This window comes from Myotis yumanensis, unplaced genomic scaffold (assembly GCF_028538775.1).
Source record: "Myotis yumanensis isolate MYYU_CA2020_CCGP unplaced genomic scaffold, mMyoYum1.0.hap1 SCAF_16, whole genome shotgun sequence".
NCBI classification, from domain to species: domain Eukaryota; kingdom Metazoa; phylum Chordata; class Mammalia; order Chiroptera; family Vespertilionidae; genus Myotis; species Myotis yumanensis.
In genome coordinates this window covers 49,628,328-49,655,650 of record NW_027223767.1, presented here as the reverse complement: position 1 = coordinate 49,655,650, position 27,323 = coordinate 49,628,328, and the positions used below count along the sequence as shown (strand labels likewise).

Below are 27,323 nucleotides of genomic sequence, written 5' to 3'. Positions count from 1 at the left end.
TATTTTGTTCCTCATCAACTTCTCTTAAATTTTTGCCTTCCGTTACTTCCTCATTTTATTAATTAGGAGACAGGCAGTGTGGTCCTTTGGGAGTGTATGGCTGCTGTGTCGCCAATGATTTGGGGGAAGCAGAGCGCCCAGGCCTGGCCAGGGTGTGTGTGTGTGTGTAACTGCGAGTGTGTGAGTGTGTGTGTGTGAGGACTGAGAAGGTGGCTGCCGGCAAAGCTACAGGGCGAGCAGCGGGGTCCAGAGAAGAGCTAAGAGATCAGGGCGAGGGAGTGACCGATGCCGCTGGGTTTGCCCTTTGGGGAGGATGCCGCACTCAGGGCTGATTCCCAGCATGGCCAAAGGGACACCCCATCCTAGCCCCCTTCCAGTCAGCCCCACCACAGGCCATCTCAGACCCCTTCCTGCCCTGGGCCATTGTCCCTTCCTGAGCCTGACCCCCTGGCCTCCTAACCCCCTGACCCCCAGGACAGCTTCCTCCCAGGTCCTGAGTCACTCTCCAGCAGAGACCGCCTTGGGGACATGATAAGGAAGGAGAAGTGACTTTTTGTCTTCGATGCTTTTCCCCCTACATCTGCCTGTCCCACTGGCGGTGGGCTCACTGCGTGGACACTGCCTATGCTGATGAGCCCTCTCCCCTCCTCCTCCAGAAGCCCCCTCCCTCCTTCTCTCTCACCTGTCCTCTCCCTCTCCTGCTCCCCCTAAACCCCAATCTCCTGGAGTCTGTCCTAGAATCTCTTGTCTCCAGGGAGTGTCCCTTCCCGGCTGTCTAACATCACCTCTGAGCACAGGACCGTCACAAACACACCCTCCTGCCACCCCATCTCCTGGGGCGGTTCTCGGCTGTCACTGGCAATGCCGAGCGCCCACAGCCAGTGATATATGAAAGGATCCAGGACAAAATGAGGCTGAAGCCACAGACCACTCCTTCCTCATAATGTCCCCAAGGCCCTGAGCGCGGCGCCCTCCCCAAAGGGCAAACCCAGCGGAGTCGGTCACTCCCTCGCCCCAGTCTCTGAGCTCCCCCCGGGCCCGCTGCTCGCCCTGCCCCCTTTGCCCGCAGCCACCTTCTCAGCTCCTCACACACAGGCTCGAGAGTGGAACCCTGGCCAGGCCTGGACGCTTTGCTTTCCCCAGATTATTGGAGGAAGCCATATACTCATAAATGATGACACTGCTTGTCTCCTCCTACATAATGAAATGAGGAAGTAAATGAAGATAAAAATTTAAGGGAAGCAGGTAAGAGAAACTAAACACAATGACTTAGACAAATCGAGGGCAGAGTGCGCCTGGGCTCCGCTCAAGTCCCCGGAGGGCACTGGCATTGGACGGTGACCAGGGAGAGAGCCTGGCAGGCAGGACCATGTGGCTGCTCCCAGCCCTGCTCCTCATCGTCCCAGGTGAGTGGGGCCGGGGTTTCAGGAACGGGGATGGCCGAGGCTGGGCAGGAAACCTGAGGGTCTGTCCCAGGGGACGGGACATGTCAGGGCTCATGGCAGAGCCCGTTCAGCACCCAGGCACCTTTTGGTTAAACGGAAATCGAGGTGTTGCTACCTCACAGGGTCTCTGTCAGGTGCAGGAAAGAAACAGAAAACCCCAGCGAACACCAGCACCCTCTCTCGGCCAGTGTTTCCCAGCCAGGCTGCGCTGTGGACACAGATGGATGGACCTTAGCGAATCCTTCTCGGGGGCTTTTAGGAGCACAGAGGCTCGGCCCAAACCCACCCCGTCACGGCGGGGCTCGGGGTCTGGGTTGTTCCAAAGCCTGGCAGCTGGTGTGGGCTGGCAGTTGGAGCTGGGAAGCCTCCAGGAAAGCGCTCAGGTCCAGGGAGTGGACGGGCAGCGAGGCCAGAGTGGGTCCAGCCACCCATCCGCCTTCCTGAGTTTCTGCTCCAGCTGAGCCAAAGGCCAGATGGTCATCCAGTGTGGTCAGTGCAATGACAGAGACGCATGGAGTCATATCATGGAGAGGGAGTCCAGGAATCTAATTCTGGGCTGAACCTTAAGTCCTTGGGTAGAGCTGGTGCTTAGAGAGGACAGGATCTAGGGAGGTGGGGCCATTGGGCTGCCCAGCTCTGCTTCTTCTCATCCTCCTAGGTGAGCAACCAAGGAAGCAGATCCACAGCCTCAGGGCGGGGTTGCCCTGGGTCCTCCAGGCTCACCCAGGAGAACCTCCCATCGCTAAGTCTTCACCTCATGAGGGCTCATGAGCTTGTCCCTTTTCACACTTTTTAGCTCTTGCTTGAATCCTTTCTATTAGGTTTAAGAAAGACACACGAAGTTGTAGCTTCAATGCTTTTCTCTTATAAGATCACTTGTTCTAGAAAGTCTGGAACTGAAATGTATGGCGAGTCAGTGGAGAACGTGGGATCAGTGTGATATGGATTCCATGGTTGGCATCACTGCTGTGGTCAATGTCAAAGGCCCTGCAGCGGGTGCTTTGCTGTGGAACCACTAGACCCACTAGGAGCAGCCTCTGCACAGCCAGGTGAGCGGGTGCAGCAGCTGGACTTCCTGAGGCCATCAGCGCAGGTCAGGAGCAATCACACTCCTGTGGCAATGGGTCCGCTGGTACTTCCTCCCCCTGAGACCAGTTTAACACTGAGATGCTCCAAAAGGACAAAGATTTATGGGCCACAGGGAGCGGGAGGGAGTGAATTATAGGAGATAATTATTGCTCAGAGTCAGTGCTTTTGTTTCCTTGAGCTCTGCAGGGGTGCTGTTAGGTGGATTTGGAGGTGGCTCTGAGCCAGTGGAACTTGGAAGGACAAAGGTCTGTGTTGTGGAAGGTGAATTCCTTCCTTGACTCTGTCCCACTCCTCAGGCCTTGGACTTGTCGGAGCTGCTCACAGTGCAGGCGGCTGTGGCCCTGCCCTCAGGTGGTGGTGACAGGTACATGGATTTGTGTTTTCCAGGCTCATCAGTTGACATCACGGGTCCAGAAGCAGTGAGAGGTCTGGAGCGGGGAGTCTTGACCGTGCAGTGTCGCTATGACCCAGGATGGGAGACCTACAGGAAGTGGTGGTGTCGAGGGGCTGAATATAAAAGCTGCAAGATCCTTGTTAAAACCAATGAATCAGCATTTGGGGAGAAGGAGCGTGTGTCCATCAGGGACTATCAGACACACCACACGTTCACTGTGACCATGAAGGAGCTCAGGCGAGAAGATACAGACACTTACTGGTGTGGGATTGAGAAAACTGGACGTGACCCTATGTTCTCTGTTAAAGTGACCATTGACCCAGGTGAGAGGACGTGCATATGTGGCTGTGTCTCTTCAGGGCCTGCTCTGCCCTGATCCCTGAGGTCCCTCTCCAGTGACTGAACTCACTCAGATGAACTGCCACAGAGGGGGGTTGAGTCCTGAGGTCTCATGGAACCTCAGCTGCTCACTTAGGTTGGGAGGTGCAGGGCTTCTCTTAGATGCTCTTGGGGCTCAAGATGGGATCAAGCCTTTCTGGGCACATTTTTTCTCTGCACAGCTCATCGCCTGAGTCTATTGCCATAGAGACCACGGTGATGGCCCCAGCTTTACCTCATGGGCTGAAGGAAGTTTCTACCATGAATCCCAGAGATTCCATTCCTGCCAAGGCTTCCCTGGCACCTCTGGGGCCCTGGTATCCCTGCTCTTCTGGAGGTTGGGGCCCGGGCTCATAGCCGCTGTCCCACCCCTTGTTCCATATCCGGTCTCAGGGGGAAGGAGGCCCAGCACAGTGGGGGGCTGTGGGTCACTCCCGAGGTCTGGAAAGGCTTCCACAGCCAAACAGTTGCATTCTGGGCGCCTGACATCCCACCATGAGCCATGGGTGCATCTGGGCTTAGAGACGTTCTCTTCCTGAGACCTTCTGGAATAGACACCCCTGGGAGCATCTGGGTGTGAACAAGTGTGTCTGTTGGGCTCTGCTTTGCCGACCCTCGGACAGCCAGCACCAGCTCACAGGGCACTCATGGCCGGGAGGGGACACACTCATAGCGTCCCCACCACACCTGGAACCCGGGAGGCCTGTGGTAGCTGCCAAGTGCAGCACGTTCCTTGTCTCATGGGATCTCGAGAATGATCCTGAGCAGGAGCTACCCCATCATAGAAACTTAAAAACTTGTCTAAAGCTGAACCCCAGCTGCCCTTGACTTGAGGCAGTCCTGGGCCCCTTCACCCTTCCAGGGCCCACAGCCAGTGATATATGCAAGGATGTGGGGGAAAGCATTCAGGACAAAATGAGGCTCAAGCCAAAGAACACTCCTTCCTTATAATGTCCCCAAGGCCCTGAGCGCTGTGCCCTCCCCAAAGGGCAAACCCAGCGAGAGTTGGTCACTCCCTTGCCCTGAGCTCTGAGCTCTTCCCGGGGCCTCGCTGCTCGCCCTGCCCGCTTTGCCGGCAGCCACCTTCTCAGCTCCTCACACACAAGCTCGAGAGTGGAACCCTGGCCAGGCCTGGACACTTTGCTTTCCCCAGATTATTGGAGGAAGCCATATACTCATAAATGATGACACTGCTTGTCTCCTCCTACATAATGAAATGAGGAAGTAAATGAAGATAAAAATTTAAGGGAAGCAGGTGAGAGAAACTAAACACAATGACTTAGACAAATCGAGGGCAGAGTGCGCCTGGGCTCCGCTCAAGTCCCCGGAGGGCACTGGCATTGGACGGTGACCACGGAGACGCATGGAGTCATATCATGGGGAGAGAGACCAGGAATCTAATTCTGGCTGAACCTTAAGTCCTTGGGTAGAGCTGGTGCTCAGAGAGGACAGGGTCTAGGGAGGCGGGGCCATTGGGCTGCCCAGCTCTGCTTCTTCTCATCCTCCCAGGTGAGCAACCAAGGAAGCAGATCCACAGCCTCAGGGCGGGGTTGCCCTGGGTCCTCCAGGCTCACCCAGGAGAACCTCCCATCGCTAGGTCTTCACCTCATGAGGACTCATGAGCTTGTTCCTTGTCTCACTTTTTAGCTCTTGCTTGAATCCTTTCTATTAGGTTTAAGAAAGACACACGAGATTGTAGCTTCAATGCTTTTCTCTTATAAGATCGCTTGTTCTAGAAAGTCTGGAACTGAAATGTATGGTGAGTCAGTGGAGAACATGGATCAGTGTGATATGGATTCCATGGTTGGCATCACTGCTGTGGTCAATGTCAAAGGCCCTGCAGCCGGGTGCTTTGCTGTGGAACCACTAGACCAGTGGTCGGCAAACTGTGGCTTGCGAGCCACATGGGGCTCTTTGGCCCCTTGAGTGTGGCTCTTCCACAAAATACCACGTGTGGGCGCGCATGTACAGTGCAATTGAAACTTCGTGGCCCACGGGCAGAAGTCGGTATTTTGTGGAAGAGCCACATTCAAGGGGCCAAAGACCGCATGTGGCTCACGAGCTGCAGTTTGCCGACCACTGCACTAGACCCACTAGGAGCAGCCTCTGCACAGCCAGGTGAGCGGGTGCAGCAGCTGGACCTCCTGAGGCCATCAGCGCAGGTCAGGAGCAATCACACTCCTGTGGCAATGGGTCCGCTGGTACTTCTCCCCCTGAGACCCGTTTAACACTGAGATGCTCCAAAAGGACAAAGATTTATGGGCCACAGGGAGTGGGAGGGAGTGAATTATAGGAGATAATTATTGCTCAGAGTCAGTGCTTTTGTTTCCTTGAGCTCTGCAGTTGTGCTGTTAGGTGGATTTGGAGGTGGCTCTGAGCCAGTGGAACTTGGAGGGACAAAGGTCTGTGTTGTGGAAGGTGAATTCCTTCCTTGACTCTGTCCCACTCCTCAGGCCTTGGACTTGTCGGAGCTGCTCACAGTGCAGGCGGCTGTGGCCCTGGTCTCAGGTGGTGGTGACAGGTACATGGGTTTGTGTTTTCCAGGCTCATCATTTCCCATCACGGGTCCAGAAGCAGTGAGAGGTCTGGAGAGGGGAGTCTTGACCGTGCAGTGTCGCTATGACCCATATTGGGAGACCTACCCGAAGTGGTGGTGTCGAGGGGCTGAATATGGAAGCTGCAAGATCCTTGTTCAAACCAATGGATCAGCGTTTGGGGTGAAGGAGCGTGTGTCCATCAGGGACAATCAGACAAACCACACATTGACTGTGACCATGAAGGAGCTCAGGCGAGAAGATACAGACACTTACTGGTGTGGGATTAAGAGAACTGGACGTGACCCTGCGGTCCCTGTTAAAGTGACCATTGACCCAGGTAAGAGGACGTGCATGTGTGGCTGTGTCTCTTCAGGGCCTGCTCTGCCCTGGTCCCTGAGGTCCCTCTCCAGTGACTGAACTCACTCAGATGAACTGCCACAGAGGGGGATTGAGTCCTGCGATCTCATGGAACCCTGGCTGCTCACTTAGGTTGGGAGGTGCAGGGCTTCTCTTAGATGCTCTTGGGGCTCAAGATGGGATCAAGCCTTTCTGGGCACATTTTTTTCTCTGCACAGCTCATTGCCTGAGTCTATTGCCATAGAGACCACGGTGATGGCCCCAGTTTTAGCTCATGGGCTGAGGGAAGCCTCTTCTGTGGTAACCAATTCCTGCCAAGGCTCCCTGGCCCTCTGGTGCCCTGGTGTCCCTGCTCTTCCTGGACTTTGGGGCCCGGGCTCATAGCTGCTGTTCCCACCCCTTGTTCCATATCCGGTCTCAGGGGGAAGGAGGCCCAGCACAGTTGGGGGCTGTGGGTCACTCCCGAGGTCTGGAAAGGCTTCCACAGCCAAACACTTGCATTCTGGGCGCCCGACATCCCACCATGAGCCATGGGTGCATCTGGGCTTAGAGACGTTCTCTTCCTGAGACCTTCTGGAATAGACACCCCTGGGAGCATCTGGGTGTGAACAAGTGTGTCTGTTGGGCTCTGCTTCTGCCCACCCTCGGACAGCCAGCACCAGCTCACAGGGCACTTATGGCCGGGAGGGGACACACTCATAGCATCCCCACCACACCTGGAACCCGGGAGGCCTGTGGTAGCTGCCAAGTGCAGCACGTTCCTTGTCTCATGGGATCTCGAGAATGATCCTGAACAGGAACTACCCCATTATAGAAACTTAATAACTTGTCCAAAGCAGAACCCCAGCTGCCCTTGACCTGAGGCAGTCCTGGGCCCCTTCACCCTTCCAGGGCCTGCTGGATGTCCTCTTGGACCTGTGCCCAGACTCGACAGCCTCTGAGGCTCTGAGTCTCCTAGAAGCCAAGGAGACATGAGTGGTCTAGCTGGACGCCCCATCCCAAGGCTCCCTTCCAGGCCCCACAGGCCAGGGCAGCCCATATTCCTCCCCGGCTCCGAGCTACATGCAGGGCTGCGGGTGGGATAGCAGGAGAGTGGAATGTAATCTGTTCTGTATGACAAGCACCAACTACAGTGCCGACCCCCACCTCCGCCATCACCTCCACTGCCAACGCATTCACAGACACCCCAGAAGAAACCACCGGCTCCCCGACTGTGACCAGCCAGCACTCGGATGGCAGGTAAGTCAGCTTGGATGCTGCTGTTCCTTCTGGCCCACTTGTCCCAGACTTCTCTCACACAGACATGGGGCATCCCCTGTGGAGCTCAGAGTGTGGGAGGTGGACGAGCAGGCATTCAGGGCAGAGGGCATGGCCAGGGTGTGTGGGCACAGGGTCATGGGGCCACAAGGCCCTTTGGTCCAAATTCTGGGAGAACAGGAAGGGCCTGGGGAAGTCCTGTTTCCCTAGTTACTGTTATGGCAACAGCAGTGATCCTGATAGAGCCCCTGGCAGCTCACAGAGGACTTCCTGTCTGTTACTCTGTTCATGTGTTGACCCTGCCGACGACCACCTCAGGAGGAGGAACAGGAAGTAGACATGCACGTTCCCATTTTACAGAGGAAGAAACTGAGCCGGGCTCATGTTTCCCAGCTCTGCAGCCGCAGGAGCTTTCTGGAAGCTGAGAGGCCTCTTTCGTTTCTCCCCTTCACCCTCCGTGGCCCTCTTCGCTTTGCCTTTAGATCTGCTGTATCTTTTACTGCTGGGCCTTCCCGAAGAGTCTCGATGGGACATCCCGTCTTTCCAACCCAGGGACGCCTTTGCCCTCTCCCATTTGCTCTCTGTTTTGAGAGTTGCTTTCTACTGAACTACTTATTTACCTTTAAAAATATGTTCTTATTGATTTTAGAGAGATAGGAAGGGAGAGGGAGAGAGATAGAAACATCAATGATGAGAGAGAAACACTGATGGGCTGCCTCCTGCACGCCCCCTTCTGGGGATCGAGCCCACAAGTTGGACATGTGCTCTGACTGGGAATCAAACCAGCAACCTTTTGGTGTATGGAACGACACTCAACCAACTGAGCCACACCGACCAGGGCCGAACTGCTTTTAATAAGACTAGCAAGCAGTTTTTAAATGCAAGAATCAAGGCCAGATGTAAGTGCCAATTAGGACTTTTGCTCACATTATGGATAACTCACTCATTTATTCAACAAAGAGCTATTGAGCCCCCCTCGTGTCCAGCACCGATTTAGGGAACACAGGGGGGATAGGAGATGAACAGAACAATCAAGCCGTCTGTCTTCCCTCCAGGCACTTACAATCGAGGGATAGTTAATGTAGCAAATAGAGTTAAATCACTAATTGATGGATTTATTTTACGAATTTCTGTGAGTTGTGACGAGTAGGAGATAATCCTGTGTGCGTAGCTCGGGCTGCCGTCACAGAGCAGCACCGGCTTAGACAACAGGCATTTGTTTTCTCAAGTTCTGGAGGCCAGACGTCTGCGTCAGGGTGTCGGCAGGGTTGGTTCCTCCTGAGGCCTCTTCTCCCTGTGTCTTCCCATGGTTTCCCCTTTGTGTGTGTCTGTGTCCCAGTCTTTTCTTCTTATAAGAACCCCAGGCATTTCCTCCCAGAAGAGCAAGCAAGGGTGAGAAGAGTGAGGAATCAGAAGAGAGAGTGTGGGGGCACGTGGGGGCCACTGTCAGCCTGGGGTCCCAGGCTCGTCCTCACATAGGTTCTTGGGATCCACACTCCGGGCACAGGGAGGTCTGGGAAGAGGGGTCCCGGGCGGTAGCTCACTTCTGTCACCGTGTCCCCCACAGGTCCCTGCTCAGCAGCACCCGCTTCCTGCTCCTGGTCTTCCTGGAGGTGCCCCTGCTCCTGAGCATGCTCGGTGCCGTCCTGTGGGTGAACCGGCCTCTGCGGGGCTCGGGGGGGAGGCAGAGTCAGCCCCGCTCTGAGGACCAGTAACCAGTAGCTCCCATGTTCATCGATGTCATGTCTGAAAGTAAGAAACTCAAACAGAAGAAAGATTGTTTTATTGTGAAATGATGGTGGTCAGCAGGGACCGTGGCTCTAGAGGCAGCCTGGGCCCTGCCTCAGGGACAGGACCCTAATCCCTGGGACCCCACAGCTGTAATGCCTGGGCCTCTGCCGCCCCCCTTCTGTGCACAACCCCTGGTCTTCCCTTGTCCTGAGACCCCCACAGAGCAGGAAATACGAACAGAAGTGCAGGAAGAGGCCTTTCGCCTGGGGCCCAAGTCTTTGCGGGGCATTTCTGGCCTCAAGCCCGTGAGCCACCTGCCAGGGTCCTGGGCTGATTTCTGCGTCCCATGTCCCCTGAGGTTTAGGGCTCCCGCCAATCCCGGGTTTCACAATTCTTGACCTGTGAATAGAAAAACCGGACCGTGCACCGACGACACGCCAACCATGAGTGAAGACCTGATGCACGGGGAACAGAAGCTTCTGGAACCCTTGCCCTGCTGCGTTTTTGTCACGTGTCGGGAAGGAAGCTCTGGTGCCAGCTCCATCCCTTGCCTCCTGCACGTCTGACGCTGAACTTGGCATCACAACCCCTCATTGTCCCCATCACCCTTCGTGTTAGGATGCGTAAATGTTCTCACTTGTTTTGAGAGCATCCGGTGTGGCTGCCAGTGTCATTCTGGCGTCACAGGGAGATGCCCACGTATTTTGGGGACTGTGACGTGAACCATCGGTCGGACTGTGGAGCCTGGACCGGCCTAGCAGCTGGGAGCTTTCAAGAGCCGGACCCGGATCGCTCCCATCAGGATGTGAGCCTTCCTGGCCGTCAACTGTGGAGGAGGGACGAGGACACCAGGATGCTGCTACTTCGGAAAGACAAAAACATTCTTCCTCTCTGGCTCCTCCCTGGACTTGAACTTCTGGCAGCTTCAAGATTGAAAAGGGAGGCCACTAGTGCAAAGGGCAGAAGAAACAGCATGAGCCAGGCCAGGAGGGACGGTGTGGAACATGGCCAGGGGAGGTCTCGTCTGCAAGGGACCCTGCTCATCCTGCTGGGGCCAACCTGCCTCACCGGGTCGCCCTGGGCACTGTGCTTGGGCCCTGAGACCCGCCATGAGCATCCTTTTGTTTTCAAATCCTCCCCCGAGGATATTTTCCCATTGATTTTTAGAGAGAGTGGAAGAGAGAGGGAAAGACAGAGAGAAACATCGATGTGAGAGAAGCACATCGATGGTTGCCTCCTGCATGAGGCCCGACCAGGGCCCAGCCTGGGGAGGAGCCTGCAATCAAGGTATGTGTCCTTTGACAGCAATCGAACCTGGGACCCTTTGGTCCACAGGCCGATGCTCTATCCACTGAGCCAAACTGGCTGGGGCATGAGCATCCTATTTTTAACAGCACATTTAAGCTACCGATGGACTGTGCTGTACAAGTGAGGACTTTGGCATCTTGCCCTTTGCCCACCCTCCCCTTCCCAGTACTGATTTTGCTGGTATCGTACTTTTTGCATGGATGATATTTATATCCCCTTCTGTAAATATTTCCCATGGTCGTTTCGTCTTTTTTCCCTATTTTAAAATATATTCCCTGTTCACCGTAGCTTCTTTTTCCTCCATTATTTGATTTATTTCTTGGCTGGCACAATTTCAGCACGATGTTGTTTTTCTATTTTCCAGGGGCTCGCGGGTGCTGTATTTCAGAAGCGCTTGTGCGCATGGGAGTGTTCGTTGCCAAAAGCAACGATCCTGGGCAGAAAATTCCCAGTGGGTCCCGTCTTTTCTGGGAACGTGTAGATTGTCCTTCACGTCCCCTGGGATGCCGTGCTGTGGTGACATCTGAGGCCAGCCTCTCCCCTTCATATTCGCAACTTACTCCCTCTGACCTGGGGTCTTCTCTGATATGGGCCCATGCGATTCTGTCTTTGTCCTGGAGGCTCTGTAACTTCAGAAGGTTCTAGGTGTGGGTCATTAGGAACCCCCCCCCCCCTCCACTGGGACACTGTGTGGATTTTCAGTTGCAGATGGAAGGGTTTCTTTATTTCAGGATCATTTTAAATTAAATTCGATCATTTTCACTTGTGGCTTATTTTTCTCCTTCTTAGGGAGCATTTGTGGAATGTCCTTCCTCTGTCTCCTGTACCTGTGTCTGCCTCTCCAGACATTTTTATATTGTGCGTATTTAAACTTCACTGTTGGGCCCTGGCAGGTGTGGCTCCGTGGGTGGGCATCGCCCCGTGCACCGAAAAGTTGCTGGTTCGATGCACAGACAATGTACAGACCTGTAACCCAGCTGTTTTATAGACAGGAATTTATCCCACAGGCACATTCACGAATGCATATCAAGCCACATATGCAAAGACAGTCATTAAGGAATTGCACGTAGTTACAAAGAGCTGAAAACAACTGAAGTGTCCATCAAGAGGGAAAGAATGAAACAAATCGTAATATGCAGATATCACGGAATACTATGCAGCCATTGAAAACAAAAGTCTACAGGCAGCCCTAGCCGGTCTGGCTCAGTGGGTAGAGTGTGGGCCTGCTGACTAAAGGGTCCTGGGTTCGATTCCGGTCAAGGGCACATGCCTGGATTGCAGGCTTGATCCCCAGTAGGGGACATGCAAGAGGCAGCCGGTCAATGATTCTCTTTCATCATTGATGTTTCTATCTCTCTCTCTCTCCCTTTCCCTTCCTCTCTGAAATCAATAAAAATATTTTTTTAAAAATAGTCTACAGGTATTGATATGGGGTGATTTTGAAAATACAGTATGTTAAAATAGGCAAGCCACAGACAACACCTGTAAGGTGTTACTTTTCCCTGAGGAGGGGAAAGACCACACACACACACACACACACACACACACACGCATAGAATTTTTTCAAAGGACACATAGACACACAGGATAACCTACCGCCAACTGCACCCAGACCAGGTGAGCTGGGAAGGAGGGAGTGAGTCTGAATCCTGAATTGAGAGCAATCACGTGACTCACGGTGGGTCACAGCTAAAAACTTTCAGCGGCACCTCACAAATCACTTTTGGGGGCATCCTTTTCTTTTAAGGTCACGTTGAAAAGAAAGTAAGTTTACCTAAGATGTCACAAAAAGTGGTGAAAAAATGACAGAATATGGCCTTGGCCCTTGCAGTTGGTTGAGCATCATCTCGTGTACCGAAAGGTTGCTGGTTCGATTCCTGGTCAGGGTACATGCCCGGGCTGCAGGTTTGCTCCCCGGTTGGGACACATGCAGGAGGCAGCTGATCGGTGTTTCTCCCTTTCTCACAATCAATTAAAAAACAACCACACAGAATACGGATGTGAATTTTTGTACCTTTTCATGTTCTGGAGCCCTAAGGTTTACAGTCCAGCATAAGTAGACAGAAGCCAGTGGCCTGAAGAAGCCGCTGCGTCTAGCACAGTCCCTCTCCCTGGCTCTGCCGGCAAAGTGAGATTGCTCAACACGTTGTGCGGGAAGCCGCCCCACATGGGAGGGTGCGCGCCCACACACAAGAGCACACACAAAACCACAGAAAACATGAAGCTTCCTCAGCAAAAACTGAACAAGAATTTTTAATTTTACTGAGACGCCCAATTAAGAGAAGTTGTTTGACAACAGAATCCCCGAACGGCAGAGCTTCCTCCGTACATGAACCTAAGCTCCTGGATAAAGCATTTCCCACCTGTGTCTGCCTTTATTCGTCCCTGTGGCTGCTTCATGAAATTGGGTATATTCCCGGCCAGGTAACACCTGACCTGCCTTCCCATTTACGGAAACATCTCTACCCAGGAGACACTTCGCCTCTCATTCAACCACCCAGGTTCAAGGTGAGGCTTGAGGGTGGTTTGTCAAGTTCTCCTTGAAGCCAGAGCAATGGAGACCAGTCATGAGCACATGACCAAGATGAAACTACTCCAGGCTTCTGGGGTCTGAGGAGGGCAGACAAGAGCTGGGGGCTCAGAAGAGCAAAGCCCCCCATGTGGACCCAGCCTCACCACCTGTCCCACCCAGAGACAGGGCCGGCTTTCTGGGGGCACAGCGCCATGCACACCCACTGGGCCCTGCACTTAGAAGGACCTCGCTCTTGGTGTAACTCTCGTAGCCGCCATTCGAATTTCTTAATATTCTGGAACATGTCCATTTGCATGGGGCCCTGTACGCAGCTGGCCTTGTCTAGACAAGGCCTAGTCATGCCTGTATCGCACAGGACTGCTCGTCTCGGCCACAGGAAATGAGCCCTTCACGAAGGGCAGGGCTTCCTTGGGAAATGGGGATGGAAATGGACCCAGGCTGCTGGGAAGGGAGGGGCTGCCGACTGTGGCTGAGTGATGGGAGGGGTGCTCTCATGTCTGGGAAGAGAAAGGGGAACTGATCAAGTTCAGATTCAGCACCGAGTTTCTCCATCCATGTGATGCCCCGCTCCCTCCGCTGCCTACACTTTCTGACCTGCTCTGAGGACAGAAACAAACAGAGACTGGCAGAGAGAAGCAGAGGAGGGGACAGGGGAGCAGACCCTGGGCGAGGAGCCTGCAGCCCCCCGCCAGGTGCAGCCGGAGAGGCCAGCCCGAGGGACGGGGCCAGGTGGCTGCCATGGGCGCTGCTGCTTCTCTGTGTCCCAGGTGAGCGGGAAATCTGCTCTGACAGGTCAGGGTGAGCAAAGGGTGGTGATGGGCAGGGAACGCCACAAACACAAGCCAAGAGGGATGAGGTGTGATTATAAAACCCCGGTGCACCCTAGTTCCTCACTGGGACAGGATGAGGGTTAAGTGGGAAATGCTCTCCACACTGTGAGCACAGACGGAGCCCCAGGGAAGTCTAGCCATTTTAATCATTAGCTCCATCACTGTTAGGGTCAGGAAGACGCCAGAGAGAAGAGGGCGGGGGTGGAGAGCTAGGACTGTTGGGCTGGTGGCTGTGTTACCTGTCAAGGCAGAGCGGACAGCAGCGGTTCCTTGCAGTGAGAGGACTCCTCAGGTGTCTAGAGCTCGCGCGACTCTCCAGGCAGGAAGCAGAGATTGTAGGGGCCTGCGTCCTTGTCATCTGGAACTAGAGCTTTCAGAGAAACTGGAAAAGAAAGGGCAATGCCAAAGCCTTAGAGGTGGCAAAGGGCCTGCAGCTAAGGCCCAGGGCATGGCAAGGCTTGGGGGGGGGGGGGGGGTAAGGCTGCCGAGGAGTAGGGGAGGGAAGGAACCACTGGTGGGTCATCGATGTGGAGCAAGTAGTCCCTGAAGATAGTCAGTGATGGCAAGTGTTGCTGCAGGAGTGGAATCGAAGTCTTAATGTCCTTGAATCGTGGTCAAGAAGAGCCCCTTCTTAAATGGCCTCCTTATACCTTGGCCAAAGCTCATCCTGTGTGACTCAGACCTATGAGCAGGAGGTCCTACCTGTACAAGCAGGGATTATAAACTCGGGGTCTACAGTGGAGCTGAAGGCTTCCTCTTAGTTCCCAACACTGGGCTTTATCTAAATTTTCCTGTTACCATTCTTATTTTCTGTTTCCTAGTCCATCTCTCCATCCATCCATCCATCCATCCTTCCATCCATCCATCCATCCATCTCTCCATCCATCCATCCATCCATCCATCCATCCATCTCTCCATCCATCCATCCATCCATCCATCCATCCATCCATCCATCTCTCCATCCATCCATTCATCCATCCATCCATCCATCCATCCATCCATCCATCTCTCCATCCATCCATCCATCCATCCATCCATCCATCCATTCATCCATCTCTCCATCCATCCATCCATCCATCCATCCATCCATCCATCCATCCATCCATCTCTCCATCCATCCATCCATCCATCCATCCATCCATCTCTCCATCCATCCATCCATCCATCCATCCATCCATCCATCCATCTCTCCGTCCATCCATCCATCCATCCATCTCTCCATCCATCCATCCATCCATCCATCCATCCATCTCTCCATCCATCCATCCATCCATCCATCCATCCATCCATCTCTCCGTCCATCCATCCATCCCTTTATTCAGATCATGCTTAGTAGCTTTATTCAATTCTAAGTAATGGATGGGGTCCAGAACCTGTCTAGGACCATCAAAGTCTTCCTCTCCCCCTCACATTGTGAGTTGGTTGAACTCACACAGGCTGGTCATGGCCTCTTGAGTCTCAGAATCCCACAACAGGTGTCTCCTTAGATCTCCTCCCGTGTCTGCCTATACCTTGCTGGTGCCTGCCCCCTCCTTCAGGCCTCAGGGTGACTTCCAAAAGACCCGACACCCAGGCCCCTCTGGCCCAGGCTCTTCCAGGGGAAGACGAGATGGATTGTGTTTTCCAGGCTCTTTGTCTCTGCGCGGCCCCAATAATGTGACCGGCACCGTGGGCGGATCCCTGAGCGTGCAGTGTCGGTACCAGAAGGAATATGAGGCATTTAACAAATACTGGTGCAGACAGCCGTGCTTGCCACTTTTCTCTGAGACTGTGGAGACCAGCGCCTCCAGGAGAGAGGTGAGGAGAGGCCGAGTGTCCGTCCTGGACCATCCTGGAAACCTCACCTTCACAGTGACCTTGACAAACCTCACTGCAAACGATGCAGGAAAATACAGGTGTGGGATTTCCACGCTACTGATGGAAGAGGGGATTCCTGGCTTCTTGCCTGAACCCTTTTTCCAGGTTCAAGTGTTTGTTTCCCCAGGTAAGGCCCTCCTTCCTCTGCTACCAGCGATGAAGGGGTCTGAGCGAATCTCTGCAGGGCATCCCAGGAAATTTCAACTCAGGAGAGGAAATGGGGCCTGGTGTTTGTGCACCAGAGATTCAGGACCAAGTGCATTGTGTGCATGTGACTGTGTGTGAGTGTGTGAAAGCGTGAGGGTGTGTGTGAGGAAAACATGTGTGAAAATGTGGGTCAGTGGGAGTGCCAGTGTGTGTGTCAGGTGTGTGAGAGTGTGAGTGTGGGTAGGTCACATGCAGGTTTCCTGCCACCACCCCAGGTCCTGACAATGTCTGGGGGTTGAGGTGGAAGGGCCCTGTGTCATCGGATCCATCAGGACTGAGGGCCTCATGCAATCTTCCTGACTTCACAGGGTGGAGTGTATGTGCACAGGGTGGAGGCCACTCCAAAGGGACCCCCTTCACACTGTCCGTTGGCTTGAGCTCTCAGGATTAAGACCTCTCTGCAACCCCAGGGCCCAGGGCCTCACCCAGGGTCTGCACAGGAACCTTGAGATGGTCTAAGATCAGGGATGGCCCAGACTGCCAACCTCATCCCTCTGACTGGGGAGTCCTGCGCCAGAAATCCAAGGCCAGCCCCAACTCTCGCCCTGGCCTCTCTAGCACCCATCTTCTGGGCCTTTCTTCAGCCTCAGGGAAAGCCCATTTTCTGGAGGCCCTGGCCCCTGCGCTCTATGTAAACGGGATTTGTTGGTGGGTGTGGGGAAGGAGGGAGCCCTCAACCCTCTGTCTGTCTGGCATCCTCCCCCTGCTTCTGCATCTTCTCCCTCCGACTCACTTGACCAGGCAGGAGAGAGCCCAGTAAATCCCTGGGCCTGACAGGGCAGAAGAGAGATGGGGCACCTCTAACATGTTTCTGTTCAAATTGTTGCTTGGTCTTTTAATAAGTCCTTTTACCTCTCTCTTTCTCTCTCTCCTTCCTTCCTGCATTGTCCCTTATCAAACTAAGGGTGTGTTCTTTTTCTCCTGCTTCCTGCATTGTCTCAGCTTCTTCTGACACCTTTTCCTCATTGTGTTGGTTTCTCTCTTTCATGTTAGAGGTTTTCCTCTGAAGGTTTTGACTCTGTGCACTTAAGAACGCAGCCTTGAGGTGCTTTGTGGGGGCTGGAGGAGCCTCACCTTTAGGTGACCGCCCTGAGATTCGGCTCTTTTCCTCCGGGTCCCTAAGGGTCTGAGTCTGGAGGTTCTTCCTCCGGGTTGGCCCGCCGGAGGGAGTACAGGTGAGGCTGCCAATGTGCGAGGAGCTGGGTGGGCTGAGGGGGCTGGGGGTCCCACTTTCCAGAGTACAGATGCCATGTCTTTGGGGCTGGTAGCATTTTCCAGCCATCAGCTGTGTGAGGTAGCCCTACTTTCAAACTTCCCTGCATCAACCTCTATAGTCTTCTGCCAGGAGTGTGTGGGGGTGATAAGTGGGTGCACTGGCTGGGGGTGTGTGGAACCTGAGGTCTAACTCTTGACCTGACCTTCGAACACTCCTGTTTTCAGGGAGATGAGGAACGCCTAACTGCTTAATGGCAGAAGGCGATGCATCTCTCGTCCTGGTTATAGTGTTCACCTGGCTACGAGCACATTGGGATGGGGTTGGAGGGGGGACTCCTCTACGCTGCTCAGGCCTGGGTCTGACTGTGGGGAGAGGATGGTCTGAGAAGATCTGTTCAGCCCCTTCCCCGAGTTCCCTCTGCTTTGTGAAGTTAGGACCATGCAGGTGAGGGGTATCTAGGGGGGGAGAGTCCTGGGCGGACCTCTGGGCCCTGTCCCTCACCCTCCATCTCCCCCACAGCCTCCAGCAGTAGGAGCTCTGCAAAGATGCGTGGACCTCCCAGCCAAGACCCAGGGTAAGGCCCACGTGTCCCTGTGTCTGCTACCATCTGCACGGCATCTTCCCGAGGGTAGGGCTTCCCAGACACAGGTTTCCTCAACGAGCCACTCACTCAACAAATATTTCATTTACTTCTTATGTGCCAGGAACTGATGCGAATGCTGGGGATATGACAGTGAACAGGCAAGGCTGTGCTCTCAAGGAAGTTTCTTTCAAATGGGCAGATTTAAACATGACCAAATGGATGAGTAGCTAGCTAGGTAGGTGGGTAGATAGATAGATAGATACACACACACATAGAGGAAATGTCATTAATGATCATTACTATGGAGAAAAATTAAGCAGGTAGGTATTAAAGGACAGGGTGATGGATGTGTGTGGGGAAGGTGATAGGGCATGATGAAGGCTACTGAGATGCTCAATGAAAACAAGTAACAAAGAGACTTAGATTGGGTTTCCTCACAATCAGATCCTGAGACGAGAATTTAGGTGTTGAGAGGTTACAGAGAGGTGATCCCAGGAGGCCTAGTGAGGGAGCGGGAAGGAGGGAAAGACAAATGAAGTGCCCCTTGATGAGAGCATTCCCACTGGAGCAACCGGGCTCAATGCCCTGGGCTCCCTCAGAGAGGCTGCCCATGGAGCAGCGAGGAAGCCAGGGTGGGGATCCACACACGTCTGTCCTCCTGGCGGGGGCAGATGGCAGGTTTGCTAGTTTATACAGAGTGATGCGCGAAGGCCTCCCAACCAGTGACATTTGAGCAGAGACCTGAAGGAAGTGGGAGAGTCAACCAAGAAAGTATCTAGAGTAGGACAGTTCCGGGCAGAGGGTCACTCTTGGGGCCTGAATCCTGGGGCATTTCTGGCCTGCTCTGCCCAGCAAGCCATGCCCACTTCTATGGCCAGAGAGAATCCTCAGGCAAGAAGGGGCAGGGGCTTGAGGTGAGAAGCCATTGGCGGGTCCAAGACTGTCCACAGCTACCAGAAGTTCAAGTGGGCAAACAGAGGGTACCAACAGGGGTTGCTACATTTGTGAGAGCTGGAATGGGCAGTGTACTGGGACCCAGGGGGGGAAGGAATGGGCAAAGTCACTCCTTGGGGTAGAGGTCGTTGGATGGTTTAAGCAGAATACCTGCTCCCATGATTGTATTCAAGGATGAGCCAGGACTTGCATTTGAGTGTGGAGTGGTTACAAGGGGACATTCATCCTCAAAGTTGGTCCCAGCAAGAGCTGGGGTCCTGTGAGTGTTGATAGCTGAGGGCTTTCTGGGTGCCAGGATCTTCCTGGGACCCCACATCTATCTTCCCTCCGCTTCTCACAACAAGTCTTCATGCACCTGCTGTGTCCTGACCTCAAAGTTCATTCTGGAACTAAACAAAGACAGCCCTCTGTGGTCCACAGCATGGGGCTGTCTGGCCCTGACACCAACCAGGTTTGACACTGATATTGAGTTTTGAGGCCATAGGACCTGAGCTCAAAGGAAGGTGGGAGAGAGGCGGAGCCTGGGCCTCCCATTGACTGCTGGCCACTGTCCCTCTCACAGGCCCCTGCTCAGCAGTGTGCACTTCTTGCTCCTCATATTCCTGAAGGTGCCCTGTTCCTGAGCATGCTCAGTGCTGTCCTCTGGGTGAACAGGCCTCAGCGGGCAACTTGTGAGGAAACACAGTTTGGCTAAGACAACGTGCTACTGTCCCCGCCCATCCATGTCCTGTCCAGAGACACAGCCACTCGGGCTACAGAAGACAGAACCTCCACCCTGAACCTTACACCCCTTTTCAGCTTATCATCAGAGACTTAAAAAAACATTTTAATGACTATATCACCTCCACAAACGTGTGTATATGAACAGTTGAAGGACTACAAATAAACATCTGTGTAGCCGCCATTCAGCCTAAGAAATCAAACATCATGGAGACATTTAAAGCCCCCACCTACTTCTCCCTGACCTCAAGTCCTGCCAGCGTCAACCACTCTCTGAAATGAAATGATTATTTTGAGCCAATCATTTCTATTACCCAACCTCATGGGTAAGAAGGACGAGCAAGCTTGTGGCAGTTTTTAAAGCCACCAACAGGTGGCACCAGAGGCAATGTGCAGAGCTTCACTGTGGACCTCTTCATGGACTTAGAAATAATTCTTCTCCAACAGGATTGCTTCTCAGTTGCTGGGTCCCTCCCGGCTGATCCCCAAATCCAGACCCATTGTATCCTGCTGGCCTTTCCCCCAGGCTGGGTCCACTCCCCACCCCATCCTGCTCATCAGCCTGGGCTATGTGAGTAGGGACCCATTATCTCCGTTGGGGCCCAACCAGATGTGCACTCAGGCATTCAGGGGGCCAGGGGCTCAAGGTACAACCAGGGGTCTGGAGCCCAGTGGGCAGCTCAGACTGGAGTAGACTGAACCTAGGGGAGGGGGTCAAACCAGGTGTGAGAGACGAAGACACACCTGATTCCTGTCCAAGGCTTCAGATTTCTTGAGAAGCAACACCACGTGGATCTGCTGATTTCTCACTCCCTGGGAGAGGCAGAGAGACCAGGGCTCAGTGAATACGTTCAGCAAGCTTGGAACTTCAGGTGGGGACAGCTGTCACCACTTCCTATTCCCCAGCAACAAGGGAACTTGTGTCTAAGGGACTAACTATGACCAGTGCCAGGAAGTGTCTAAGGAAGGGCAGCTGTGAGGATGAGAAACAAGGAGACTGAGGTGCAGGGGCAAAGAGAGATGGGTGAGAAGTGGGGAGGGGTGGTGGGGTCCATCTTGCAGTGTCCTGGGAGAGTCTACAGTTTGGCCCTGGCCTGGCATCCCATGAACAGCCTCAAAATCAGTCTTTAACATGATCTCTACATTAAATTATTTACACCACCACAGGCTGTATTGGTAGACGTGTTTATGCTATGTATTTATACGTGTGTTTTATTCCTACTAAGCCACCAGAAAGTTAACATTTTAATGTAATAGTCATCTTCTCATTGTCTGATTGATTATTCTTTGTGGTCATTTGTGTATCAAAAGTTGATTCGTGAACTTGACACATTTAAAACATGCCACCATTTTGGTAACCCTATTCTTACATCTTTTTTTTTTCAAGATGCTGAGAGCTTCAAAAATAAAAGTGAACTATGTGTAAGGTGTCAGGTGGGGACTAGACTTATCAGGTGACCACTTTGTAAGGTAGATACGTGTCTGGGCGCTGTGTTGTTCACGTGAAACTGAGGCCTGGAGAGGGATGGACACTCTGCCTGAAACATGGGGTCACTAAGGGACAAGGGGAGTGACACCCTTGTCAGGTCCACTCGGGTCGAGTAGGCCAAGCAAGGAGACTGTGTCTTATTGGACGACGTGCGGCAAGGAGTGCCACTGGCTGCTATTGATTTCTGTGACTCTTGCTGATGAGGAGAGAAGAGAGAGAAAGGGCAACAGAGGGATGTCACTGTCGTGGTGAGAGGACAGAGGACACAGAAGGTCAGAGAAAAGGGAGGGGAAGGGACAGACTGGAGAGGCTTGGAGTAAGGATGGATGGGGAGTGAGGAGAGAAGAAGCCCATGTTACAGGAATTGGGTTGCAACCTCTCTGGGGTTATTATTTCCTTTGGTTGCGGTAAGCTGGTGTAAAAGAGGAACAGATACGGGAAGAGAGTGTTTGGGGGAAACGGATAGACCTGGATTGCGCATGACAAGGTTGAGAAACCAGCCTAACCCAGGAGACACCTTAAAATGGGCCCCACCTCTTCACCTGCCCCCCTACCATTTCCAGGGCAAATTGTCCCGGGAGCCATCATGTCCTGAGACTACCGAGCCATCTGAGGTAGGACAGACCTGCCTCCCCACCTCCTGGGAAGGACCATCCCCATCTCTGCCCCTTGAAGAGGCCCCTGGTCACCCCTGTGAACCCCAAAGGTTCACCAGCGACAGTGCCTTTGGGAAGACCGCCCTCTCTGTGCCATTGAAAGGAGAGGAAAGGCTCAGTCTCAGCTGGGCAGGGTCCCCCACCCTCCATGCTCTGAGCTCTGAGCTCTCCTTGTCCACTGTCAGACCTCTGTGCCGAGTCTCACCGTGGAGCTGACTTTCAGAAGAAGAAAGAGGAAAACGTGGAGTCCTCAGAGGTTGGTGAACAGGGAACCCACAGGAGAGAGGACTCAGCCTTGGATGGGACCCCACAACCAAGATGGCACCTTTGAAGGCATCTGAGGTCATAGAAGAGTTGGGGGCCACAGGGTCTGAGCTCCCGTGGGTGCCTGCAGCTACATGTTGGGGGTCAGAACACCTCTGTGATCACCACCAAGGCCCGAGAGGATGAAAAGGTGTGGCCTTCAGCCCAGGACAGTCATTCTTGACCACAAAGAAGTGATATATGGCAGAGGGTGGAGACACCACCAAGGAGGAAACGTCCCAGCGGCTCTGCTGTGCGGAGACGTGTGTGGCCATCAGAGGAGCTGCCATGTACTCTGAGGAGGGGCAGCAGCCTCACTGAGGCCACGGGCCCTGTCCTGTCATTGGGGTTGAGAGCAGAAGCCCAGGGGGCCAAGATCCCCTGGTCTGCAGCAGCCTGTGCAGCTCCTGACCCTAAGCTTCCTGCACCCTGACCATCCAGCATCGGACTCAAAACTGCGCTGGACACGGAAGCAGAGAGGGCCAGGAGAGCCGAAGTGGGCACAGGGTAACCGAACCCTCAGCGAGGAGGGTTGACACTGTACGCTCAGCGATCCCCCCACGGTGACCTTTTCCACCCATAGGACCTGGTGCTGCTGCAGGCTGTGTCTGTGCTGAGACATGGCCCCGAGGAGTGGGGCCACGTGGCTGCCTTCAGCTCTGCTCCTTCTCCAGGTCCCAGGTAAGCGGGGCTGGGCTGCATGGGAGCTGGGCCCCGAATGGGAATGAGGAAAGACTGGGAGGCGGGATGTGAGGAGTGAGGAGCAGGCCAGCAGGAGGGAGGAAGGACATGAGGAGAGCAAGGGGAGGCAGAGAAGCTTCCAGGAGCGGCCAGCACCTGCCTCAGCAGCAACCACAAGGATTCAGTGCACAAAGCAGGCGAGTCTCACCCACTGCGTCCGCAGAGCTGTGCTGGGGAGGCAGGGCCTGTGCTCAGCACCTTATTGTCATAACCAGGAAAGTGGGCCCTGGCTGAGGGTTCACTGGTTAGAGCGTCAGCCTGACACAGGTTCAATTCTGGGTCAAAGGCATGTAACTGGGCTCATGCAGGAGGCAACCAATCAATGTGTCTCTCTCTTCCTCTGCCTCCCTAACTGTCTTCCAATTTCTCTAAAAAGCAAAGGAAAAATATCCTTAAGTGATTAAAAATACATCAGAGATGTGGTCTTGGTGCATCACATACACACACATGTACACACACTCATACATGTGCACACACTCCTTTATTCCCATCGTGGCCCTTCTTGTCTCCATGCACACCCTCTTCCTGTGTCACCACTGAGAGGAGGGAGCTATTGTCCCTGGTCTCCTCGCCTGGTCTGAGGAAAGGCATGGCCTCCAGACCCTGAGGGCTCTTGAGGGACCTGCACCCCAGGGTGCCTCTGCCCCTGGCCCATCTGGTAAGAATCCAGGACGGGCTGTGTCTTCCAGGCTATTTGTCTCTGACTGGCCCTGAGCACGTGACGGGCACCGTGGGGGGATCTCTGAGTGTGCAGTGTCGGTACGAGAAGGAGTTCAAGGAAAACAACAAATACTGGTGCAAAAGCCCATGTTTGGCATCGCTGAGGACGAAGATTGTGGAGACCACAGAGTCAGAGAGAGAAGTGAGCAGCGGCCGTGTGTCCATCAGGGACCATCCAGCAACCCTCACCTTCACAGTGACCTTGGAGAGCCTCACAGAGGGCGATGGAGGCACATACAGGTGTGGGATCCATAGACCATGGACAGAAGGACTGATAGACCTCACCTTCCAGGTTGAGGTGTCTGTGTCTCCAGGTGAGTCCCACACACCCTCCCCTCGCCCCAGCTCCAGGCTGCCTGACCTGTACCTGGTCACCCGCTGGTCAGGACAGACATGGAATTGAAGAGTTGGGTGAAGTGGGGGTCAGTGATCAGTACACAGCATGTGTGGGTGTTGTGTTGTCTGGGCACACGTGTGACACACACACACACACACACACACACACACAGTCTGTTCCAGACCCCTTCGGAGACCAGGCCCTGACAGAGTCTCAGGCCTGGATGGCTCCTAAGGCATCACCCTCACAGCCGTGGTCCTGGGGACCTGCAGCTGCCATGAGACGGGCCCAGAGGAGCCCCGGTTCCCTGTGTGGGGCCCCTGTGATGTTTGGGGGCCTCCCTTCCCTTCAGGCTGACCCTGTCCCTCTCCGATTTTCTCTGATGCCTTGTAGCCACAGGGGGGAACCCAGAGGAGCCCCTGAAAATACCTCCCTCAGGAAGGAGAGGAAAGATGATCACATGGCTCTCAGGTGCTATGGCCCCAGCTCCCTGCCTGCTCTCCCCACAATTCTCTCCACACGTCGCTGTGCTTGTTGCCTGAGAGCCCAGTGAACATCACCTTCCTGCTGACGGTGGCTCTGGCTCCTCACTTCCTCCTTGTAGTTCTCGGTTTCTCACTCTTTATTGGGAGGCTCCCTCACTGGCCATCGTGTCTTGGTGTTTAAGAGGCAGAAACTGGAAATCCATGGAAACCTCTGGCTGGTGGAAAAGGAGGGTTTTGTCCCTCTGCCTTCGGGACAGGCCACGTTCTATGGGGTCCACCTGGTGTGTGTCTCTCTAGATCAGGGGTGGGGAACGTCCGGCACAAGGACCATATAAGGCCCAGGAAATCATTGGGTCTGGCCCTGCCCGTGCATTAGGGGTGAGTGAATGAAATGCCTGGCCAAACAGAACAGGCTAATGTGTAAGTTGATTATTTTGTGTGGCCCTGGACTGATGTTATAAATCTCCAAATGGCCCTTGGCAGGAAAAGGTCACCCACCCCTGCTCTAGGTCTTTCTTTCTGCTCATTTCTTCCCCTAGAGAGGACTGCCCAGTGGGCCAAGGCCTGGCTGACAGTGTGGGGGCTGGTAGCTCAGACACAGCTGGAAGCAAAAGATCAGGAGGCCAGCAGGTGGGCGAGGCCCTCCTCTGGGTGCAGACTGTTGTTGTATCCTCCGGGATGGAGGGGCCTCCCTCATCTGGGCACTAATCCCATGGATAAGGGCTCCACCCTCATGCCCTGACCACCTCCAAATGCCTGGCACCCTAACACCACCCACTGGGCCTGGGGCTTTCAACAAAGGAATTTTGGAGACACAAGCATTCCGACCACGGCGTGTCTAAGGGACTGCAGGGTCCCGCCATCCAGTGGAGACTCTGAAGCACCTCTGTTTCCTGGGTCTCACTCCAAGCACTCCACGCCTGAGGGCCCTGGCCAGACATCACTCTAGTCAAGGCTACAGAATAAGTGTCACCCTGCCCTCTGCTGGCCTGACACAGGGGAGAATGGGTGGCTGTGTTGGGGGTGTGGCCGGAGCCAGGTGCTCTTCTCACACAGTCAGATCCTCTGCTGAGCAGGACGACTCTGCATCCGGACATGCCCACCAGGCCACGGAGTTCCTGGAGAGGGGCCCGGGGAGGAGTCCGGAAGGGGACCCAGGCCTGGCGCCTATGGCCATGGGAGGGATGGTCTGACTACCTTGACCTTGTGTCAGAGCCACACAGCTGACAGAGTGGAAGACCCAGGGCCTGACATGAGCTTCTCCCTCAGCCCCCACCCAGAAGATCATCACAAGAACCCTGCACCCTCCGTCCTCTCTGCCAGTGACCACTGGGCCCAGCATGACCAGCCAGGAGACGCCTGATGTGAGCCAATACCCTCGGTAAGGGAGGCACATCCCAGGACTTTGACACCTGGTGGATTCTCCTCTGGAGGGGGGCGGGGGCCGGGGTGGTGACGATGAGGCTCACTGTGCATCACCATCACCGTGTCCCCCACAGTTCCCTGCTCAGCAGTGTCCACTTCCTGCTCCTCATATTCCTGAAGGTGCCCCTGTTTCTGAGCATGCTCAGTGCTGTCCTCTGGGTGAACAGGCCTCAGCGGGCAACTTGTGAGGAAACACAGTTTGGCTAAGACAACCTGCCACTGTCCCCGCCCATCGATGTCCTGTCCAGAGACACAGCTACTTGGGCTACAGAAGACAGAACCTCCACCCTGAAACTTACATCCCTTTTCAACTTATTACTAGAGATGGAAAAATAAACCCATTTTAATGACTATATCACCTACACAAACTTGTGTATATGACCAGTTGAAGGACTAAAATTAAACATCTGTGTATCCGACATTAAGCCTAAAAAATCAAACATCATGGAGACATTTAAAGCCCCCACCAACTTCTCCCTGACTTCAAGCCCCTCCTTCTCCTGCTGCCAGAGTCAACCACTCTCTCCATAAGTTTGTGCCAATCATTTCTATTACCCAACCTCACAGGTAAAAACTAAGAGCACGCTTGTGGCAGTTCTTAAGGCCACCAACGGATGGCGCCAGAGGCAATCTGCAGAGCTTCACTAAGGATCTCTTCATGGACTTAGAAATAATTCTTCTCCAACAGGATTGCTTCTCAGTTGCTGGGTCCCTCCCAGCTGATCCCCAAATCCAGACCCATTGTATCCTGCTGGCCTTTCCCCCAGGCTGGGTCCACTCCCTACCCCATCCTGCTCATCAGCCTGGGCTATGTGAGTAGGGACCCCCTTGTCTCCATGGGGCCCAACCAGATGTGCACTCAGGCATTCAGGGGCCAGGGACCAGGGCTCAAGGTACAACCAGGGGTCTGGAGTCCAGTGGGCAGCTCAGACTGGAGTAGACTGAACCTAGGGGAGGGGATGGAGCAGGTGTGAGAGACGAAGACACACCTGATTCCTGTCCAAGGCTTCAGATTTCTTGAGAAGCAACACCCACATGGATCTGATGATTTCTCACTCCCTGGGAGAGGCAGAGAGTCCAGGGCTCAGTGAACACGTTCAGCGAGCTTGGAACTTCAGGTGGGGACAGCTGTCACCACTTCCTATTCCCCAGCAACAAGGGAACTTGTGTCTAAGGGACTAACTATGACCAGTGCCAGGAAGTGTCTAAGGAAGGGCAGCTGTGAGGATGAGAAACAAGGAGACTGAGGTGCAGGGGCGAAGAGAGATGGGTGAGAAGTGGGGAGGGGTGGCGGGGTCCATCTTGTAGTGTCCTGGGAGAGGCTACAGTTTGGCCGTGGACTGACATCCCATGAACAGCCTCAAAATTAGTCTTTAACATGATCTCTACATTAAATTATTTACACCACCACAGGCTATGTTGGTAGACGTGTTTATGCTATGTATTTTTACATGTGTTTTATTCCTATTAAACCACCGGGAAGTTAACATTTTAATGTAATAGTCATCTTCTCATTGTCTGATTGATTATTCTTTTTGGTCATTTGTGTATCAAAAGTTGACTCATGTACTTTACACACTTAAAACATGACACCATTTTGGTAACCCTATTCTGACATCTTTTTTCCCCCCCAAGATGTGAGAGCTTCAAAAATAAAAGTGAACTATGTGTGAGGTATCAGGTGGGGACTAGACTTATCGGGGTGACAACTTGTAAGGTAGATAAGTGTCTGGGCGCCATGTTGTGCACGTGAAACTGAGGCCTGGAGAGG

The 27,323-nt window shown here is 53.9% G+C and overlaps 3 protein-coding genes across 4 annotated transcripts; all 3 read left to right on the top strand.

Moving 5' to 3' along the window:
- The first annotated feature begins 1,167 nt into the window (after positions 1-1,167).
- Positions 1,168-11,906, top strand: CD300LD (CD300 molecule like family member d). 2 transcript variants are annotated; one of them, XM_070393565.1, is made up of 5 exons: positions 1,168-1,406; positions 2,922-3,251; positions 5,851-6,180; positions 7,322-7,439; positions 9,025-11,906. In XM_070393565.1, exons 1-5 carry the CDS (start codon positions 1,370-1,372, stop codon positions 9,170-9,172), a joined length of 963 nt encoding a protein of 320 aa, XP_070249666.1. In that variant the 5' UTR covers positions 1,168-1,369; the 3' UTR covers positions 9,173-11,906. The 2 variants fall into 2 exon arrangements, with proteins under 2 accessions (XP_070249666.1, XP_070249667.1); XM_070393566.1 differs by having other exon boundaries at positions 1,220-1,245.
- Positions 9,632-22,028, top strand: LOC138995050 (protein CD300H-like). Its single transcript, XM_070395412.1, has 8 exons — positions 9,632-9,719; positions 13,722-13,796; positions 15,487-15,843; positions 17,659-17,713; positions 19,239-19,284; positions 19,923-20,043; positions 21,727-21,797; positions 21,936-22,028. Exons 1-8 carry the CDS (start codon positions 9,632-9,634, stop codon positions 22,026-22,028), a joined length of 906 nt encoding a protein of 301 aa, XP_070251513.1.
- Positions 22,029-22,464: 436 nt separating this feature from the next.
- LOC138995049 (CMRF35-like molecule 6) lies at positions 22,465-25,759 on the top strand. The gene is made up of 4 exons (XM_070395411.1): positions 22,465-22,525; positions 23,275-23,619; positions 25,397-25,508; positions 25,627-25,759. Exons 1-4 carry the CDS (start codon positions 22,465-22,467, stop codon positions 25,757-25,759), a joined length of 651 nt encoding a protein of 216 aa, XP_070251512.1.
- The last annotated feature ends 1,564 nt before the right edge of the window (positions 25,760-27,323 follow it).